Genomic DNA, 21,365 nt, shown 5'->3' with positions numbered 1-21,365 from the left:
CTGCAAATTCTTTGATGTTCTTCTCATTCTCAGGTGGGATCTAGGCCCCTCTTGTTGGCTCTGAGTGAGCTTATCCCTGCTTCAGCTAACAGAGTAGGGTACGGAGCAGCACAAGGATGCTGAGTAACCCCTGAGGCTGGGTCATAAAGGACCCACTTTTCCATTGAATTTCACATGGTTTTGTTTATGAGTTCTATGTATACTTATCGATTAGGTTTATATACGGGTGACAGATATTTTCCCTGTTCTGTTATTTGTCTTCTAAATATATATATATATTTAAAAGACGTGTGTGTGTGTGTGTGTGTGTGTTTGTGAGTGAAAGTGAAAGCCACTCATTCGTGTCCGACTCTTAGCGACCCCATAGACTATACAGTCCATGGAATTCTCCAGGCCAGAATACTGGAGTGGGTAGCCTTTCCATTCTTCAGGGCATCTTCCCAACCCAGGAATCAAACCCAGGTCTCCCACATTGCAGGTGGATTCTTTACCACCTGAGCCACAAGGAAAGCCTGAGAATACTGGATTGGGTAGCCTATCCCTTCTCCACAGATCGTCCCGTCCCAGGAATCAAAGCACAGTTTCCTGCATTGTAAGTGGATTCCTTACCAACTGAACTATCAGGGAAGCCCTATATATGTGGTAGATCTCTGTTGGTTTGTTTATAACTCTGAAAAGTTTTTTAAAGTTTTTACAGTAGACTGATCAGTGTTTGCCTTTGTGGATTTGGGGTTTCTTACATATTTAGGAAAGTATTTTTTTCTGTCAGATTTTAAAACTCGTCACTGGAAGCAGTTAGAACTCATTTGGGCTTACAAATGAAGAGAACCTCCAAGAACAGTTCCGGAAAGCCTCTTCCCACATCAGAGTCCAGACTAGCTCAGTAAGCCCTTTACACGCCCATGCTTTCCTGCCCTTCTTTCCCGCCAGCACCCATCCTGATGCCTCCTGCCTCACGGCCACATGACAAGTGCAGCGAGGTCTGTATTTCCGGCAGGAGAAAGAGAGGCACAGGAGACTTGGGGTTCTCTGAATCAGGAATCCAAAGCTCCCCCAAATCCCTAAGCTGACATCTTACTGATCATAAGTGTGTCCCTTGTCAGCTCCACCTATGAGGGAGTATGTGGAGGTGCATATTTGATCTTGTCACGAGGGCTTTATGGATAAAATTGGACATTGGTTTAGAATAGCAGCAGCAGCAGCCATTCTGGGGTCTGCATGCTTTCATGGTCTACGGTTAAAACTGTGCCACAGCTGGAATACATGTATTGTTATATGTGACACAGCGTGAGCTGAGAGGTTTCAGGGTAATTTTTTTCCCCAAAAAAATATGTTCTTATCTTACTAATTTAAAGTACCACTTTTATTTTGTGCCAGATTGTATATGAACTGGGTCTATTTCCAAATCCTCTATTCCATTTTCTTGATACTACTGCTGATTCTAGCTTTGTGCTGTGTGAGTTATGAAACCCTCATTATACTTTTTTTTAATCTAGTGTCTCATTGCACTTACCTAGTTTTTCTTTGTTGCCCTTAGATATTTTTATGTTTTGTTAAACAGCAGAATCATTTTGTCAAATTCTAAGCACATTCCATTTAAATTTTGGCTGAAATCATGCCAACAACTTTTTAAATATATTTTAGAGAGAATTTAATCTTCATGATAAATAGTCATTTATTCCTTTTGTAGAAGGCCTGTTTCCTTCCTAACGCTTCCTAATGGTATATTGTTTTTATATAGGAGAGCTGTTGATTTTTAATTTTGTAGTCAGCTACCTTACTGCCTCTCTGATGGTTTCTGTTGGTTGGCTGATATATAGCCTGAAGATGATGATAGTTTGTCTTGCCTAATGTTTTATTTATCCATTCTCCTCCCACATTGTATCAAATCGACAGAAGAAAGTGTTTCTGTTGTTCCACTGTTACATTTTGTGTTGGCTTTTAACTCAGGGTGTGTCTTCTTAAGGAAGTATCTGCCTATTGAATTCTTTTGCAGCATCTTTTGAGATAATGATAGGGTTCTCCTTGAACTTAGTAAGATTCATGTAGTTCAGAGACAGTAGGGAAGTTCTGCATTTTCATACTGTTAGGTCCATCAGGACTTGGCTTTGTATTTCCTGTGACTCTGTGCTTCAGCAGGCCTCACTAGAATTGAGACCGTGTTTATGTTTACCTCTGTTCTTGTCTAAGCCTTTTCATCATCACCTTTCTCAGGATGCACCTTGGTACTAGCTAGAATTTATTTTGGAGTTAGATACGGATCATTTTTCCTTGTCACAGGATTACTAATTGGATAATTTATCTCTTCCCTATGAAAATGAGTAGCAGGGTTTTTTAGTTTTTTAAATGCTAAGGAGGAATAAGATCTCTGCCTTGAATATTTCACATCCTTCTTGGCCTTGTCACTTAGTTTGCTACCTCCTGAGAAAGGTTTGTGGTCAGTGCCTTAACCTGAGGGAGAAACAATGTAGTGAAGAAACAGGTCACCTTTCATCTAGAAAACCACAGCTTCCTTCTCTTCATCCCTGTGTACTACCCTCAGATCCTTGGAATTTTTTTTAAGACTAATGGATTTCTCTGTGTCAGTACCATATTAAGTATATTGTGATATTCAGCAGCATGTGCTAAAGACTCAGAATTTCTGATGAGGTGATTATTTCCTTTGCGTATGTTCCTTGCTGGGCAACACAAGAAGCTGGATGTGCAGCAAGGGTTGGTGAGCACGCCTGGCAGGTCAGGCTAAACGACGTGATGTTGCCAGCCCATTGCCCGTGTTCACCACCGCAAGTCACTTCCTATTCACAATGCAGGGGCAGTGAGAACCTGTTGGCATGTGAAACATGACCTCTGACTCCCGCAGGGCAGTGCCCGTTAATGATGACCGGATGTGTGTTCCTGGACGGGCTGAAGCAAACCAGTGAATCAATGTCAGATGCCCCTCTCCTTCACATTTGTGTATATGCGTCTTTTCCCATGTAATTCTCATCTTACACCTGGAGTGGAGTACGCTCATTCTCTTCTGCTAACTTTGCTGCTGCTGCTGCTAAGTTGCTTCAGTCGTGTCCGACTCTGTGCGACCCCATAGACAGCAGCCCACCAGGCTCCCCCGTCCCTGGGATTCTCAAGGCAAGAACACTGGAGTGGGTTGCCATTTTAGTTAACGTGAAAACTCGTCTTTCTTGTCTTCCTTCCTGGCTATCTGATGGCATGGGGAAAAGAACACTTGGTGTATGTAGCTGCCCCTGATTCTTTCACAAGATTTTGGGTATCTGTTCAGTTATTCACTGTCTATGGGTGTGTGTGTGTAGTTTTTACTTTCTCCATATGGTTTTGTATTTTTAAATTATATATATACTTCCCCGATACATGTGTGTGTGTGTGTGTGTATGCATATAAATATAAATATATATATATATATACACACACACACACACACACACACACACACACGTTATGTTGTTACATATACTACCCTGGTGGCTCAGTGGTAAAGAACCTACTGCAATGCAGGAGATGTGGGTTCGATCCCTGGGTCAGGAAGATCCCCTGGAGCCTGGAGAAGGAACTGGCAACCCACTCCAGTATTCTTGCCTAGGGAATCCCATGGACAGAGGAACCTGGTGGGCTGTCATCCATGGGGTCACAGAGAGTCAGACACGACTTAGTGAGTAAACAAAGACAAATATATGTTATGTATATGTGTGTATACATGCATGTATATAGAGAGAAGAGATTCATTTTTTATAAGAAGCATATGTTTGTTATAAAGAATTTTTAAAAAATACAGAACCATATGAAGAAAATAAAAACTATGCTTAGTTATATTATCTAGAGATAATGACTGAAAACCTATTGGTTTATTTTCTTCCAACTTTCTATGTATATAGACACACATACAAAGCATTTATTCAGAACTAATTCTTTTTTTCACATCTCTATTTTCTCTACCTCCCTCTTTGTCATTTTGTTTCAAAATCTCCCACAGGGAAAAAAATATCAAATGATTCTAAGAATTTGGCATACGGGGTGAACTATTTAACTCGAATGCACTTTTATTTTCAATAACTGTTTGAACCCTATATCCAATTATACCCTTTGCCAATTCCCTCTTGGTTTGTTAGAATTTTAATTGATTTATGGGAGCTCTTTATATAATGTAGTGTTAAATATATTTAATTTTTTTCTTCATGGATTTGCTTTTTAGGAAACATTTTCATACTCTGTGGTTATGAAAATATTATTCTGAATTTTCTTTAAATTGATCTGTAGTTTCTTTAATGTTTCGCCCTGGGTTGCTTTTTGCAAAATAAGGTGGCCTTTCTTTTTCTCCCCCAAATTGTCCCAACACCACTTATCATATAATCTTTCATTATAACCTATTTGAATCGCTACCTGTACCATATGTTAAATGCCTAGAAGTGGGGTTTGCCAGCGTCACTGGCACTTGTTCTTACAACTTCCTGTGCACAGAATGTCAGCAAAAGGGGGACCACTCTGCTAACTGAGCAGCTCAGATCACAGGGAGAAACCTTCTGGGTCCTTCAAATATGGACCCATTTAGTGGATGTTCAGGCATCTGCATCTGAGGTTCTGTTTTTAATAACCACCATTATATGAGGTTGTGGGGCTGCAGACCAGCCTGAAGGCAGTGTGTGCAGTGCCAGCCCTACAGACAAGGGATTCGTCCCCTCATGTATACAGGGACAAGTGGGAAGGAAATATAGTGGGGAATAAAATTCCTACTGTCTTTACTCTTCAAGAATGCATTTGCTCTTTGCTCTGTTGGGCTTCCACATACAACTTTGTGAATTGAAGAGGTTTTCAGTTAAGAAAAAAATAAAATAATTAAAACTCTCCAGTGAAAATTTTTTTACCCCTTGTAAAAATCTGTACTGACCAATATTCACAAGTGAAAGGTCATGGAAACCATTTCATTGTGTGTTACCTAGAAAGAAAATAAATATAAATACCTGTAGAATGTGCGCATGCTGTAGATGCTGTTCAACCTCATAAAAATAATTGAAGTTAGATGGTTATTAGGTGAGGGGATGGTACAGAAAAATACATAAAGATGATAGTGATATTAAAACAGTCGAACTGAGGACTCGTTTCTAGGCTAAACCTCCATTCCTATGAGGATTCTCTCAGTAAGATTGAGATTTCATCATTCTTGAAAAACACTAAGACTTTGAGGATAAATGCAAACACAAGTTATGGCTAGAAGCTTCTGAAGTGAACATGTGGGAGGATTACCTCTATATCAGAATAAACATACCAACTGGAAAAAATACAGTGATGGTGGCAATTCAAATTTCTGTCACAAGAGGAAATGGACTGAGGCCTTTAGTGATATACAAATGAATATGTACTTGCATGGGATCTAATCTAAAAGAAATTGAAATATATTACAGAGCACAATGAAAAGGGGGATATTACAAATGAGTCATAACACCTGTGTAGAGGGGAAAGAAGGGAATAGAAAATTCTATGGTATGGATACCAAAAGCAAGTTCCTGACATCCAAATGTTAGAGCTGTAGAAAATATATAGATGGTGATTTCAGGGTTTGCGTTTTACTTGTGAGAACTTGCTTTTAGAAAAGAGCACAGCTGTCTGAGGCATTTTTAACTTTCTTAGCTGACTTTTCTTTCCAGTCCATTGCTGAGAACTAACTTAAGCCAATTTGGTCATTTGCAATTGTGAGAAACTATCTGGGGATGTATTTCAGGAAGTTCAGTACTTGGAAGTAGATGACACCAGTTCAGGGGATGGAGACTGATCCCCCCAAATCTCCCAGTTTAAGGTGTGCTGCAAAGAAAGAAGCCGCAGACTGAACTCTAGTGTATATAGGCTTTGTAGCACATAACTTAAAACAAGTTGTGAAGTCTTAAAATCTGCCCTATAAGCTTGTAATCCCGACTCTGTCCTTTTAGGAACCTGACTAGTCCTCTGGGAACTTTCCTTTGAGGCAGGTATAGAAATATCTCATGGTAGGATTAAGCTAAGATTCTCATTGGTATTGCATAGAAGTACAAAAACTTTCTCCTTTCTATAAGCTATTTACCACAGAACTGGTCAAACCCAAAGTCTAAGGTGTCAAGGGGAGAATTACTGGGATACTTCAAGATGTATTTTCCTATTTTGTATGTCAGTGGAGGTGCAAGTACAGCTCTTTCTGTATTTCTAAGATATCATGAACAATATCATTTCATCATTGAACAATCATATTCAGTATTCATGATGCTAACCAACCAACCACTTACGGTGATAGGAGAAGTTAGCTAAGAGCTCAGGTAGCCAACTTAATAATGCAGCCTTCCATTAGAGTATGTGAAATGCTTGTTAAGCATCCCTAGCCTGTGTAGTCTCTACTGATGTACATCAGAGGATAACCAGATAATGGCTCCAAAGGTATAAAATAAAATGAGTATTAGCATGCATGTTATAGTAGACTGAAGTATTTCATAGGTATATTTTACAGGACCAGATGGCTTCACTGGTGACTTCTACCAAACATTTCAAGAAAAATTAATATCAATCCTTCTCAGTCTCTTCCAAAAATAGAAGGAGTGGAAACTCTCATTTTATAAGGCCAGTGTTACCCTGATACCATGGCCAGATAAGGACACCACAAGAAAAGAAAATTACAGGACAATATCCTTGATACACAGATGCAAAAATTTTCAACAAAATGTTAGCAAGCTGAATTCAACAGTACATTAGAAGTATATCCTACAAAATGATCAAGTGAGATTTATTGCAGAATGCAAGGATGGTTGAACATCCACAAGTCAATCATCCTGATACACCACATTAACAAAATAAAGGCTAAGTATCATATGATCATCTCAGTAGATGGAGAAAAAGCATTTGACCAAAAACACTCTCATACTCATAGCAGCATTTATCCATGGTAGCCAATGTATGGAAACAACTGAAGTGTCCGTAAGGGGATGAACAAATCAAGAAAATGCAAGATACACACACACATATACTACACAGTCACATATGGATACACAAACACAATGGGAATACAGCATGGATGAACCTTGGGGGCATTATCTAAGTGAAATAAGTCAGACAGAGAAAGACGAACACTACACTGTAACAATAATGTGTGGAATAAAAAAAGTAGAACTTAGAGAAGCAGTAGAAAAGTGATTGGTAAGCGGTGAGAGAAATAGGGAGAGAGATTGGTAGAAGGCTATAAACTTTCAGTTACAAGATAAAGAAGGTCTGAGGACCTAGTGATTAACATGGTGACTATAGTTGATAATTGGAGAAGGAAATGGCAACCCACTCCAGTATTCTTGCCTGGAAAATTCCATGGACAGAGGAGCCTGGTGGGCTACAGTCCATGGGGTCGCAAAGAGTCAGACACGATTGAGCAACTAACACCCACACATAGTTGATAATACTGTATTGTATAGTTGAAATTTGCTGAGCTTACATATTCTCACTAAAAAAAGTACACATAGGGGGTGAAGGGTGTGTAACTGACTTAATATGGGGGAATCCTTTAACAATGTCTGTTTATAAATTGTCACATTGTACATATTAAATATCTTACAGTTTTATTTGTCAATTATATGTCAACAGAACTGAAAGGGTAAATTATAGATATTACACCCTTTTTTCTAATCATTTATTTGTCTTATTTCTTATCAGTCCTTTACTATGTTAATCTTTCATGAAATGAGAGAAATATAATAGGATCATTATAGGATGATTTCCTGCCCCCCCACAACAGAGTTCCTTGAGGCAACAACTCAAGTTTACTCGAGCATATCTGAAGTTGTGGAGACTATTTTTAAAAAGAACAAAGCAACCAACAGTTTCCAGACATTCACTTGGGCTCTCGAAAAAACCTGACATAAGACCACTGCCACGGAAGGCTGGATGGGGAGAGAATCTGTGCTAGATTTCTAGCAAAGGTGGAAATTACTGATCTGAGAATCTGGGCAGTCCTCGCACTCCTCCAGGCTGGTAGGACGGAATCCTCTCCCTTCTTAGGAAGTACTTGTGAAAAAGCGTATGTCTCTGATTTTGTTCCCAGCGTCTATTTTATGGGATAAGATGTAGGTTATTAAGGATTATCTGATTTATTTAAAATTCTCTAAATTTTCTATTTCACTCTGTATGTAGATAAAAATTTAGATTCTGTGCATGTTTCACCAACTGCAAAAGCATTAGAAATGTAAATGCTTCATTTAGGTATTCCCACAGAAAATCTCAGATGATTAGGTTATAGCTGTGGGTGTCAGAGTCACCTGGATAGCTTGTTGCAAACACAGTTTGCCAAGCCCCACCCAGAGGCCTGAGTCCTCTGATTCCCAAGTCTGGATTAGATCCAAGAATTTGCACTTCTCACCAACTCTTAACTGTGAAAACTACCAGTCTCCTGTTCCCTGCCCTCCAAGTGAAATTTAAATGGTACTGTGAGCCTCCTTATTTAAGCCACAATAAATAACATAGGGGAAAAAAATATCTTCAACTGTAAAATTGTAGAAAAAGAAATAGTTTTTTTTTTTAATCAGCATTCTATATTATCTTCCAATAAATAAGGCATATCTAGTGATATTTACTCAAAGTATTTTTTCCTGAGGCTAACCAGACATGATTCAGATGCTTTGTTTTCTAACACACTTTTTTTCTTTTCTTTTTTTATTTTCTAACACACTTTTAAGACCTGATAGTATGCCAGTAATAAATGTAGAAATATAGCAAGTGTAGAAGTGATGGAAATATTTAGTAACTCAAATGAGCTTCCCTCTCCTCTGTCTTTGTTAAAATTACATATAAATGAAGTTTCCAAAATTGTCATGAATGAGAGGTAAGTTGGGTGTGAAAAACCAACTTGGAGGACATTAAAGAAAAATATTCTTGTTTAGGGAGTCAAGGCTGAGAGGAGAAATCTAAAATCTCAATTTTAAGTGAAAAATTCTGCATTGTAACTGAGGCTTGTTCCTGAGGACATGCAATTTTAGAGCAGTCATTAGACTTGTAATTAGACTCTTGAATATAAAAAAATAAATGATCAGCCAGCTTATGCATTGTTGGAAATCACTTAAGATCTTGGGATTCATCTCAAGTTGTTGAAGAGCCATAGTATATAAAATTAACAGAGTAAAAGCACCTATTAAATGGGAATATAAGGTTTCACGTATTATTATGGCTTTTATGACATGAAGTTTAAAATGCAATGCGGGAAAAATCATATTTCATGAAAAATGGTTTTGTCAGATGCCTGATCTCAAAATGTGAGAGATTTCATTAAGAGAACTGCAGAGCTTTGTGTATGTCATCAAGTGCAAGCTGTGCCTAGAAAACAGAAATCCAAGTCTCGTCCTCAGATGTTATCCCAGTTGGCACCAGTGCCCCCAGTGCCCTCAAGTCCACAGTGACCTGGGAGAGAAGGCAGAGCACAAAAGGGAGCTTCGTAAGCACCTCCTTTGTGCCAGTACACACACAGAGCGCCACATCTGATGATCCCAGGAGGGATTTCAGACCCGCCCGCCTCCTGACAACCTGCTTGCCTCACTGAGCTCCGGGGACACGTGTCTCAGCCGGAACTCAGGTACTCTTGATAGCAGCAGCCCTGAGTCACTAAAGAGAAGGTGGAAACTTCCCGATTTAAATGAACTCTTAAGTCATTGAATACTTAAATAGAACTTTGCAAACTTATAAATTTCTCATTGGGATCACGTATAAACCGATCTTTTTACTCTTTTAAGAATGTTAAGTATGAACTCAAGTGAATGTATTTTATTTTAAATGGGAACAAAGTATTCAATATGATAAAATGTTGTTTTCTTAAAAGTATCTTATACACAGTTTTAAGGAGCCTGCTGAATTACATAATAGGAGCCAGAAGATGAAAGTCTTGGTATTATCACAGAGATTTGATTTTTAATTTTTTATTTTTTACTGTCATAATGTGACTTGTGTAATAGAAAAGAATGAATTTCTCACTATATATGATGATCATCAAAAATGTTCAGAAGGAGAGGGACTGGTTTTAAGGAAAGCACACAGCAGTACTTCTGTATGTCCAATGGGGTCCTGTGTACTTTGATTAGCAGGGAGGCTAATGTTGCTTTCCACTCTGTGGTGCTTTAGGCTGCTTTAATGTCACGGTTGGCTGCGCTCCTTTCTTTCATTGTCCAGGGTCTCAGTGTAATTCTTTGCTCACTCATCACCCTCCTGGTTCTGCCCTGCCCCCGTGTCTCCACAGATCATTTTGTGTTTCTCTCCGGTTGGTCACACGCTGAGAAGTAGAGCTCGGAAGTTCCCAGCCCTGGTTAACTGCACGGCTGTTGACTGGTTCCATGCTTGGCCCCAGGAGGCTCTGGTCACAGTCAGCAGGAGGTTCATTGAGGAAACCAAGGGAACTGAGGTATGCTGTGTCAGCCTCCAATCTCTCTCTCTCTCAAAACACTCATGTACTCGCACACTCTGACCCAAATCCTCAGTAAATAATTTCCAAAATACACCTTGTAGCAGAAAATTGTCCTTGTTTAAGATGATAATATCATCCTTGTGAGTTTACATTCTATGGAATATAGTGACTGGTCTTTTAGTGTTCAGTCGAGATGTGTACACACACACACAGCATGCGATCAAGTTCTTACTCATCCAGGGACTCACCAAAGGTCAGGATCATCACTTGCTTGAGTCATAACTGGATATGACTTGAGTCATAACTGGGGCTTACTGTATATAAATCCTTTAAATCCACAACTAGAAACCTAAACAAAAAAGTAGCCACTCATAGCTATGCAATGCTTGATCTTAACAAAGTAAGGTGCTTTTATGATTTTTCTCATTTATGGTATTGCTAGGTGAAAAATCAGCCCCCATGGATTTAGTAATCATTAAGTCGTATAATGTATCTGCTTCTTTGTTTTATGGGTCCATGTATATCATTTGCTCATGATGAAATTTCCACCTCCTATTGCATTTTCAAATGGTCACATGAAACAAAACAAACAAAACTTCATTCAGATTCAAAGAGAAAAAGAAATGCGGATATGAGGGAATCATTAGACCTCCTAGAAATTAAGCTGTGTGTGAAGCGAGCATCTTTCTGATTAGGTAGTTTGGAAGGATGGTGATTGTGAACATTTCCTAGGGAGTTTTGTCTTCCAATTCCATGGAGGGTTGAGGAGAAAGGATGCCTAGAATAAGTCAGACAGGAAAAGGGCTTCTCAGAGCCACAAACAAGACTGGGGATACATAAGGAGTGAGGTCCGTTACCGGTTGAAACCATGAGCAGGCAGCCTGCTGTGGCCTCCCTTGCTCCCAGAGGTCTAAGAGCTGTTTTTCCAAAGCCATCCTTTCACATTTTGTTCATAGTACATCTTCTGGTGCCAGATGGTTAGAAATCTGGGCATTTTTACTTGTTTAATGAATTGTTTGTAATACAGCTAGCTTTACTGCATATTTATATTTATATACATAATATATAAAGCTTTATCTTATGTTTTTTTTTCCCTAAAGTTTATTAACTATTTAGTGCCAGATTGCCAAGGAAGAACTGTCATGCAACATATTAAAGACATATATGACAGAATTTAAGATATCCAAATACCTTCTCTCAGTTTCTTGTCTTCACACACACACACTTAAAACATTTCTATAAATAAATGAAAAACCTGGACTCTTCTATTTCACTGTTTTTTTTTCCATAGCCAGAAATTTCTTTCTCTTGCCTGTCTCTATATTCACCCCTAACATTGAACTTACCCAGACCTTTAAAACACCAACAGGATTTGGGGGGTAAAGAGAGAGTAATATTACTGTGTCGTTCTGCTGTTTTAAGTGATAGTCACTGTTTTCCACTGGCCAGGAAGCACTGCAAAGCCCCTCTTACATTGAGGGAAATATATGTCAATTTGTTCTCATGAACAGAGTAGTAGTGTGCCATCACAGGATCGATTGATTTCTGTCTGAAATGCTGTTCTCCCCATGATGTGTCTTCTGAAGAGTCAAAGGAACCCCGCTTAATGGAGACTAACACTTGCGTTCAATCTATCAGAAGTCTTTTATACTTTAAAATCCAGAAGACCATCCTTAAATATGATCACAAAGAATGGTCACAGCTACTAACACAAATGTCTTCAGCTAATGCTAGGTCCACCGCATCCCTGGAATTACATAGGTCACTATTTTGTCTTCTGATAATTACAAGAGGGTTCAGAACACTAAATTACTAGAGGGAGAGAGCCAGCATGTATCCTTTAGTAAGCAAAAATCTGTTTTATCCAGTTCGTTTGACCAGGCTGGTTTGGTAAGGAAGAGTAAAGGAACAGTGTGCTTGGCTTCTTAATGTTCATTTCCCAAACAGGAGGAAACGAGGTTTAACCGAGTGTCTGGACAGTGCGTTAAGGCTCTTGCCTTTGCTGCTCTGATGCAGGTTTTCTCCTGCCCATGAGGGAGACAGCTCTTCCTGAAGGAGCTTGAATACGCCAGTGACCATTGACATCTGCTGGTTGTGGCGGGACTTGCATTGCTTTAAGTCCAGAGGGCTCCTGGCAGGTGCTCAGCTCTATTTGGTGGTATCACGATGCCTCCTATAGGATGCTGAGTGCCAAATAAGAATTCAAAAAGCACTTTCCCATTTCTGTGGCGCCGAATTATGCCTGGAAACAAATTAGCCAGACGATTTCATCCCAGTGCTGCGTGCCTATTTAACTTTCCCACCTTCCTAATTTGTTGCTCAGGAGCAATAATTATAATTCAGAGTGCAACGTGTCCATGTTCTAAAAATGTGTGGGGCCTTTTCAGTAGAGGTCAGAAACAGCTTTTACATTTTTTAAATGAATACTAATTTGATCAATTTCTTAGTTTTAATTTTGATCATTAAGAAGGAGAGTTATCAGCATAATTTAGGCACTTCTTAATTATTGACCTCATTTGCTGACTGTAAGGTACTTACACAAAGGTGACCCTCCCCTGCTTTAGCCACAGAGAAAGGAGTCATTCAAGGCAAGTGGTTTTGTGTGCGTTGACATGTAATTTTCAGTCAGTACACACTCAGAACCCAGGGGTGTGGGCTGATTGCTTCTCAGTAAGTGTTTGTGCTACTTTCCTGTTACCTGGCATTGAACTCAAGTGACAGCTGACAGAATGACCACATAGCTTGACACTTGAGTATCACCAGCTATTTAGCTGATGACTTTGTGTCCATAAACACACCTCACAGGACCCTTGGAAACGGGGACGGGAAGACACAGTGTATGGAGGGAGGGGCGACCCTCTGGCTGTGCCTGGGAATCAGTTTGAAAATGATAATTGGGAGCAGGGCTTATTGAGAAGTCTATGGGTCCCAGTTAGGAAAATTCAGGGGAAAAGGCAAGAGAAACAGGTGTTAAAAGATAAGTGATGCTTTTGGTTTTTTAAGTCAAGATGAATAATTGACACACTTTAAAGCAAGGCTTGATGAAAAGAGAGATTATTGAATGGAAATGAGAAGGTGAGCTCTCTGAGGGGTGAAGTTTGCTCTGAAAGGAGTAGAAAAGAGGATCTCAGCAAGATGGAGATCATCCTTTTCAGGCATATCCTCCAGCTGGCAAGTGAAAATGCTCTGTCCTTTTGCTGAGATACTGCAAAATAGTTACACAAGCTGAGTATCATCAGCATTGTCAAGAAAATGACTTTATTCCACATTCTGGCATCCCTTCCATGTAAAACTTGTTGAAGATTTGGCAACATCAGAATGGCATATTTTCCTGCCATCTCCCAAACTGGTCTGGGAACATGTCCACTCAAGGAGGAAAATACTATGTTCCTTTTGTTGTCGTTCAGTGGCTCAGTCGTGTCCGACTCTTTGCGATGGACTGCAGCACACCAGGCTTAACTGTCCTTCACCATTTCCCGGAGCTTGCTCAAACTCATGTCCATTGACTCAGTGATGCCATCCAACCTCTGTCTCCCCCTTCTTCTCCTGCCTTCAATCTTTCCCAGCATCAGGGTCTTTTCCAACGAGTTGGCTCTTTGCATCAGGTGGCCAAAGTATCGGAGCTTCAGCATCAGTCCTTCCAATGAATATTCAGAGTTGATTTCCTTTAAGATGGACTAGTTTGATTTCCTTGCAGTCTATGGGACTCTCAAGAGTCTTCTCCAACACCACAGTTCAAAAGCATCAATTCTTCAGTGATCAGCTTTCTTAATAGTCCTACTCTCACATCCATACATGACTACTGGAAAAACCATAGCTTTGACTAGGTAGACCTCTGTTGGTAGAGTAATGTCTCTGCTTTTTAATATGATGTCTAGGTTTGTCATAGCTTTGCTTCCAAGGAGAAATTGTCTTTTAATTTCATGGCTGCAGTCACCATCCACAGTGATTTTGGAACCCGAGGAAATAAAGTCTCTCACTGTTTCCATTGTTTCCCCATCTATTTGCCATGAAGTGATGTGACCAGATGCCATGATCTTAGCTATTTTAATGCAAAGTTTTAAGCCAGCTTTTTCACTCTCCTCTTTTACTTTCATCAAGAGGCTCTTTAGTTCCTCTTCACTTTCTGCCATAAGGGTGGTGTCATATGCATATCTGAGGTTATTGATATTTCTCCCAGCAATCTTGACTCCAACTTGTGCTTCATCCAGCCCAGCGTTTCTCATGATGTTCTCTGAATATAAGTTAAATAAGCAGGGTGACAATATACAGCCTTGATGTACTCCTTTCCCAATTTGGATCCAGACTGTTGTTCCATGTCCAGTTCTAACTGTTGCTTCCTGACCTGCAACAGATTTCTCAGGAGGCAGGTCAGGTGGTCTGGTATTCCAATCTCTTGAAGAATTTTCCACAGTTTATTGTGATCCACATAGTCAAAGATGTTAGCATAGTCAGTGAAGCAGAAGTAGATGTTTCTCTGGAATTCTCTTGCATTTTCTTGATCCAACAGATGTTGGCAATTTGGTCTCTGGTTCCTCTACATTTTCTAAATCCAGCTTGTACATCTGGAAGTTCTTGGTTCACGTACTGTTGAAGCCTAGCTTGGAAGATTTTGAGCATGAATTTGCTAGCATGTGAAATGAGCATAATTGTACGGCAGTTTGAACATTCTTTGGCATTGCCCTTCTTTGGGATTAGAATGAAAACTGACCTTTTCCAGGTCTGTGGCCACTGCTGAGTTTTCCAAATTTATTGGCATATTGAGTGAGTCAAGATGGCTGAGTAGAAAGATGTGCACTCATCTTCTGTGAAAACACCAAAATTGCAACTAGCTGCTGAACAACCATCAACAGGAGAATGCTGGATCCCACCAAAAAAGATACCCCATGTCCGAGGGCAAAGGAGAAGCCCCAACAAGATGATAGGAGGGGTGAGGGGCATAATCGCTTTAAAATCAAACCTCATACCAGCCAGAGATGCTTGAAGTGCAGAAATAAAACCTTTTGCACACCAAGACCCAAGGAAAGAAGTAGTGATCTCCACAAGAGACTGAGCCAGATCTGTCTTTGAGTGTCTCCTATGGAGGCAAGACTCAGCACTGTCCCATTCAGGGACAAGAGCTCTGGCTGCAGCAGTCCTGGGAGGCACAGCATGCTGGCATGAGTCTTTTGGAGGAGGTCACCATTACCCTACCATAGTTTGACCTTAGGCCAAACTACAGGGCGAGAACATAGCCCCAACCATCAGCAGAAAATAGGATTAAAGATTTGCTGTACATGGCCTTGTCTACCAGAGCAAGACCCAGTTCTCCCTACAGCCAGTCTCTCCCATCAGGAAGCTTCCACAAATTTCTTATACTCATCCATCAGAGGGGAGACAGAATGAAAAACGCAACCACAGGACACTAACCAAATTGATCACGTGGATCACAGCCTTGTCCAACTCAATGAAACTGTGAGCCATGCCGCGTAGGGACACCCAAGACAGACGGGTCACGGTGGAGAGTTCTGATAAAACATGGTCCACTGGAGAAGGGAATGGCAAACCTCTTCTGTATTCTTGCCTTGAGAACCCCATGAACAGCATGAAAAAACAATAAGGACACTGAAAGAGAGAGGAACTCCCCAGGTTGGAAGGTGCCCAATGTGCTGCTGGAGCTCAGTGGAGAAATAACTCCAGAAGGAATGAAAAGCCTAAGCCAAAGTGGAAACAACGCCCGTTGTTGTGTGGATGTGTCTGGTGGTGAAAGGAAAGTCCGGTGCTGGAAAGAACTATATACCATAGGCACCTCAGTGTTAGGTCCCTGAATCAAGGTACACTGGACGTGGTCAAACAGGAGATGGCAACAATGAACATCGACATTTTAGCAATCAGTGAACGAAAACGGACTGGAATGGGTGGCTTTAACCCAGATGACCATTATATCTACTACTGTGGGCAAGAATCCCTTAGAAGAAATGGAATAGCCCTCATAGTCAACAAAAGAGTCCGAAATGCAGTGTTTGGGTACAATCTCAAGAATAACAGAATGATCTGTTTGTTTCCAAGGCAAACCATTCAATATCATAGTAATTCAAGTCTATTCCCAACAACTAATGCCAAAGAAGCTGAAGTTGAACAGATCTATGAAGATCTACAAGATCTTCTAGAACTAACACCAAAAAAAAAAAGACATCCTTTTCATCATAGGGGACTGGAATGCAAAAGGAGGAAGTCGAGAGATTCCTGAAGTAACAGACAAGTTTAGCCTTGGAGTACAAAATGAAGCAGGGCAAAGGCTAACAGAGTTTTGCCAAGAGAACACACTGGTCATAGCAAACACCCTCTTCCAACAACACAAGGGACACCTCTACACTTGAACATCACCAGATGTCAATAGCGAGATAAGATGGATTATATTCTTTGTACATGAAGATGGAGAAGTTCTATACAATCAGCAAAAACAAGACCAGGAGCTAACTGTGCCTCAGATCATGAACTCCTTATTGCCAAATTCAGACTTAAATTGAAGAAAGTAGGAAAAACCACTAGCCCATTCAGGTATGAACTAAATCAAATCCCTTACGATTGTACAGTATAAGTGACAAATAGCTTCAAAGAATTAGATCTGATAGAGTGCCTGAAGAGCTGTGGAGACAGGTTCATAACATTGTTCAGGAGGCAGTGATCAAGACCATCCCCAAGAAAAAGAAATGGAAAAAGGCAAAATGGTCGCCTGAGGAGGCCTTACAAATAGCTGAGAGAAAGATAGACCCAAAAGGCAAAGGAGAAAGGGAAAGATACACCCATTTTAATGCAGAGTTCCAAAGAATACCAAGGAGAGATAAGAAAGCCTTCTTGAGTGAACATTGCAAATAAATAGAGGAAAACAGTAGAATGGGAAAGACTAGAGATCTCTTTAAGAAAATTAGAGCTACCAAGGGAACATTTCATGCAAAGATAGGCACAATAAAGGACAGAAACAGTATGGACCTAACCAAAGAATAAGATATTAAGAAGAGGTGGCAAGAATACACAGAACTATACAAAAAAAAGATCTTAATGATGCAGATAATCACGATGGTGTGATCACTCACCTAGAACCAGACATCCTGGAGTGTGAAGTCAAATGGGCCTTAGGAAGGATCGGTACGAACAAAGCTAGTGGAGCTGATGGAATTCCAGCTGGGCTATTTCAAATCCTAAAAGACGAAAGTTACTCTACTGCTGTATTTCAAAGACTGACTTTGTGACTGGTTTCTAGCTTCCTTTTAAAATGTTAGACCAAACATAAAGCGTAGTAAATACTATTTTGCTAGTGAGAGGTACGTTAGTAGCATTTCTGTTCATAATTTTTAGCACAGTTCTTCCTTTGAAATAAAGTGAGGATTATTCAGTTGATAACCCTGTGCAAGAAAAATTCTGTGAATTTGTGAAAAATATCCTTTTTCTGAGGAATACTGGTATCATTTTAAAAGATCAAGACAAAAGCAAATGTAACCAAATTCTTACTGAATCTGCCTAAATCTCATACCAGCTTAAGCCTGTGTTCAAACAGATGAGAAAAGGCCCAGGTGGTGGTTAATATACTCCCCATTCTTCAGCCCCCTTCCTCCTTTGCACACGTGCACTAATATACTGCCGACCATACATTTCTTGCTCTGTGCATGTTAATTAAGTTTACAGTAGAATTGCAAAAAGCAATAGAATGCTGTTTTCCAGGGTTTTTGCAAACTTAGAATGAAAACTTAGGAATCCCCTCTACCTGGAAAGGAGGGTCCGATTTTCACAGCTGCCCAGGAACTTGCACTTGCTATTAAGTTGAAAGTTTAGCTGAATCACACAGGAACATCAGTCCCTCCTAGCTATCGTTTTGTGACTTTCCTCTTCACTGGTCTCGCCAGAACCATCTCCTCCCTTGACTTCTTTCTCTGAGAGATGTTTAGCTGGCTTGGCTTCCGTCTTACCTCCTCACACCCTCAGACCTCAATTGCTTCTTTGTTTTAATATTCTGTCAGTGAACCATGGAAGGCTACCTCCAAGGATCAAAAGCTCATCTGGAAGATTACTAGCTTGTGCTGGGCTTCAACTTGCCTTTAACCCAGGCTTGGTCTCTAAACTTAAGACAAAAATGAAAACACGTGCTAACAGTGGAATGGACTATTGCACAAATGTTTGCCTTTTCCAAAGGAGGGCTTGAAAGGAAGAGAAGCAGCAGAGTCAAAAGGAGTGAGGAATGTCTAGCTTTTGATTTTGTGGCAGGAGGAATAACTTGCCCAGTTTGACAGAAGTGAAACTCTCACCAGGTCTCAGGATTCAAACCCCACGTCCCTGACTGCCTCCACAGTATTTTCCCGAGAGTCCATTAGCACCACGAGGAGATCAGCAGAGGAGCTCAAAGATTTTTGTGCCACTTTGTGCATTATTCAATTTTTGTTATTTAATAAACCAGCCTTGCAACCACAGTTTCTAATAGATTGACCAGCTCCCAAAAGAACTAAAAAGTACAAATAATAGCTGTGGAATTACTGAAAATCAATAATTTCACAATTATTAAAAATAAGTTAAATATGTCCAGTTTTTATATATTTATTATACTTCAGTAAAGCTGTGAAAAATTAATATAGAAATATTTTCTGAGGAAAACTATGATAGATATATGACATTATATGTTACAAAATTATCCCAAGTTAAACTTGAAAGGAAAACTTTTTTCCTTTCATCTGCCCTCGTTGGCCCCTCCTAGCTCTGTTGCTGCTACTGCTACTGCTAAGTGGCTTCAGTCGTGTCCAACTCTGTGCGACCCCATAGACGACAGCCCACCAGGCTCCCCCGTCCTGGGATTCTCCAGGCAAGAACACTGGAGTGGGTTGCCATTTCCTTCTCCAATGCATGAGAGTGAAAAGTGAAAGTGAAGTCGTTCAGTCGTGTCCGACTCTTCGCGACCCCATGGACTGCAGCCCACCAGGTTCCTCCATCCATGGGATTTTCCAGGCAAGAGTACGGGAATGGGGTGCCATTGCCTTTTCCCCTAGCTCTGTTACTTGAATGCAATTACTTCTGGAACTGAATTTTAAAGTACTGAATGTAAATAGTCGTCTTTGCTAGTCTTGAGAAGGTGTAAAATCTTACGCAGCACTTACAGGGTTTGATTTCATTCTGGCTTCCAGGTATTGGTTTTCATTCCAATTTTGCAGTCATTTTCAACAGCAGTGATGTGCTGGACATTTGTGGTAAGAGTCAGGTGGCTGGGGTACTTGGTATGGCAGTGATTCCCACTGCCTGAGAACCAGGATACCAAGTAGAAGAGATCTGTGTTTCTGTGTTTACAGAGAGCCAACCAAGAGAGTAGAATTTAAACACTTTTTATTAATATGAGGAAAAAACAGTTTCTTCTTTGCATTTGACTCTGCATTGGATCCAGCATTGTTTTCCAAAGCATCTTAGTGGGGAAACCCTGCATTTATAGTCACTGGATACTGGCACTTAGCTTCTTTTTATTTTTGCCTTCACCGTGATTGGCTGCAAGATGACTGCAAATGAGATCAACCAGTTTTCATTAAGGGGCCATATGTAGCAGGAATGATGTTCTTCGCTCCATCCTGTAAAAGTGAAAAATACAGCATAGCATCACCATTGCTGTAGCTGTACCAGGAGCCCTCTCCTCCCAGCTCCCCCTGCCCCCCAAAAGAAAATTAGAGATAAATGAATGGCAGAATAAATAATTTATGCTAATGAAATTACTGCAATTAGTAGTTCTACAATGACCCTTTTAAAAGCCACAGCTGTTAATGTCAGGAAGTGCTGTCACTACTGACCTTATCATAAGAGAAAGTGACAAATTGAGAATGCAGGGAAGACCAGTCATCAAAGAGGTCTGTTCTGGAACGATTAGAGTTTTCTGAAAAACAGTGTGAATTACAACCAGCTGCTCCCTGGCTCTGCAAGTCTCCCATGCTGTGCCATTTTGTTAAGCCCGATAACAATAGTTATTTTGCCCCATTGAGACAAGTTGTCTCGGGCCTCTTCCAGCTCTACCGGAAACCACTTCTTCCATCTCGGATTTACAAATGAAACTGTTGTTAAAGAGACCTGTTCAGGGCAGCCTAGGAGCCTCCTCATAAGGATCATGGTTGGGTAGAGGCCAGGTTTTTTTTTTTTTTTTCTTTGCTGCAAGGAGGTTGCACTTGGCTGGGGACATATTTATCTATTTTAGAAAGATACATGCTGGCTTTGAGCTTTGTTAAAACAAGACAGGACACGAGTGAATTTCTGCCCATATTTATATTGCAGTCAGATTCTTTAAAAAATGATCCCCGCAGGGATGTGAGTTGTATGGCATTACTTCCTTAAAGATTTATTTTCCGAATTCACTGGTGATACACGTATGTCTCAGATCAAGTGGAAACAAAGAATATTCAGAATTTGTATCCTTCTATATTTAACTTGTGCTTTAAAAACATTTTAGTAACTAGCACAGTGGATTTTTCATATGCAGAACAATCCAGTCTGTACATATTTTAAACCCATTCAGGCGTTTTCCGTGAGGTTGGAAAGTGGAGTGTTTGGACTTTGCTCTGGAGGCGTTCTTCTCCAGCAAGAATCGGCCTGTCTCTCCTCGCACCCCTGGCTGTGATATTAATGGCACAGCTTTGAAACGTTTAACTGCACCACCAGCCACTTGTGCGCAATTTCCCCAAAGATGTCTGAGTGTTATTGACAACACTTTGGTAAATTATGTGTGACTTTCCTAAGAGTTGGTGTAGCTCATTTAATTCATATTAATTGATTTTTAGGCTTCCCTTGATTAATTGAACCTGGTTCATCTTGTACAGAATGCAATAAATAATCATTAAAATGAGGGAGATGTGACTCCACAAATTAAAAAGTTAACTACTTCAGAAGTCGTAGAGGACAAAACGGAAAGAGTGTCTAGTGGGGAGTTCTCCAGGGACTCTTCAAAGGAGAGTCGCTCCTTTTTCGTTTG

At 40.2% G+C, this 21,365-nt stretch overlaps 1 protein-coding gene across 2 annotated transcripts in view; it reads left to right on the top strand.

Annotated features, from left to right (window-relative positions):
• The window catches only part of DNAH11 (dynein axonemal heavy chain 11), a 371,336-nt gene that overhangs the window by 213,950 nt on the left and 136,021 nt on the right, over window positions 1-21,365 (top strand). For both annotated transcript variants that reach the window (XM_070369750.1, XM_070369751.1), the window contains exon 55: window positions 10,235-10,396. In XM_070369750.1, coding sequence (XP_070225851.1) covers window positions 10,235-10,396 — 162 coding nt within the window. The remainder of the gene's footprint in view (window positions 1-10,234; window positions 10,397-21,365) is intronic.

The sequence above is a fragment of the Bos mutus genome, chromosome 4 (assembly GCF_027580195.1).
Source record: "Bos mutus isolate GX-2022 chromosome 4, NWIPB_WYAK_1.1, whole genome shotgun sequence".
NCBI lineage: Eukaryota > Metazoa > Chordata > Mammalia > Artiodactyla > Bovidae > Bos > Bos mutus.
Note: the sequence above shows the minus strand (reverse complement) of the source record. Positions and strands in the feature narration are given on the sequence as shown.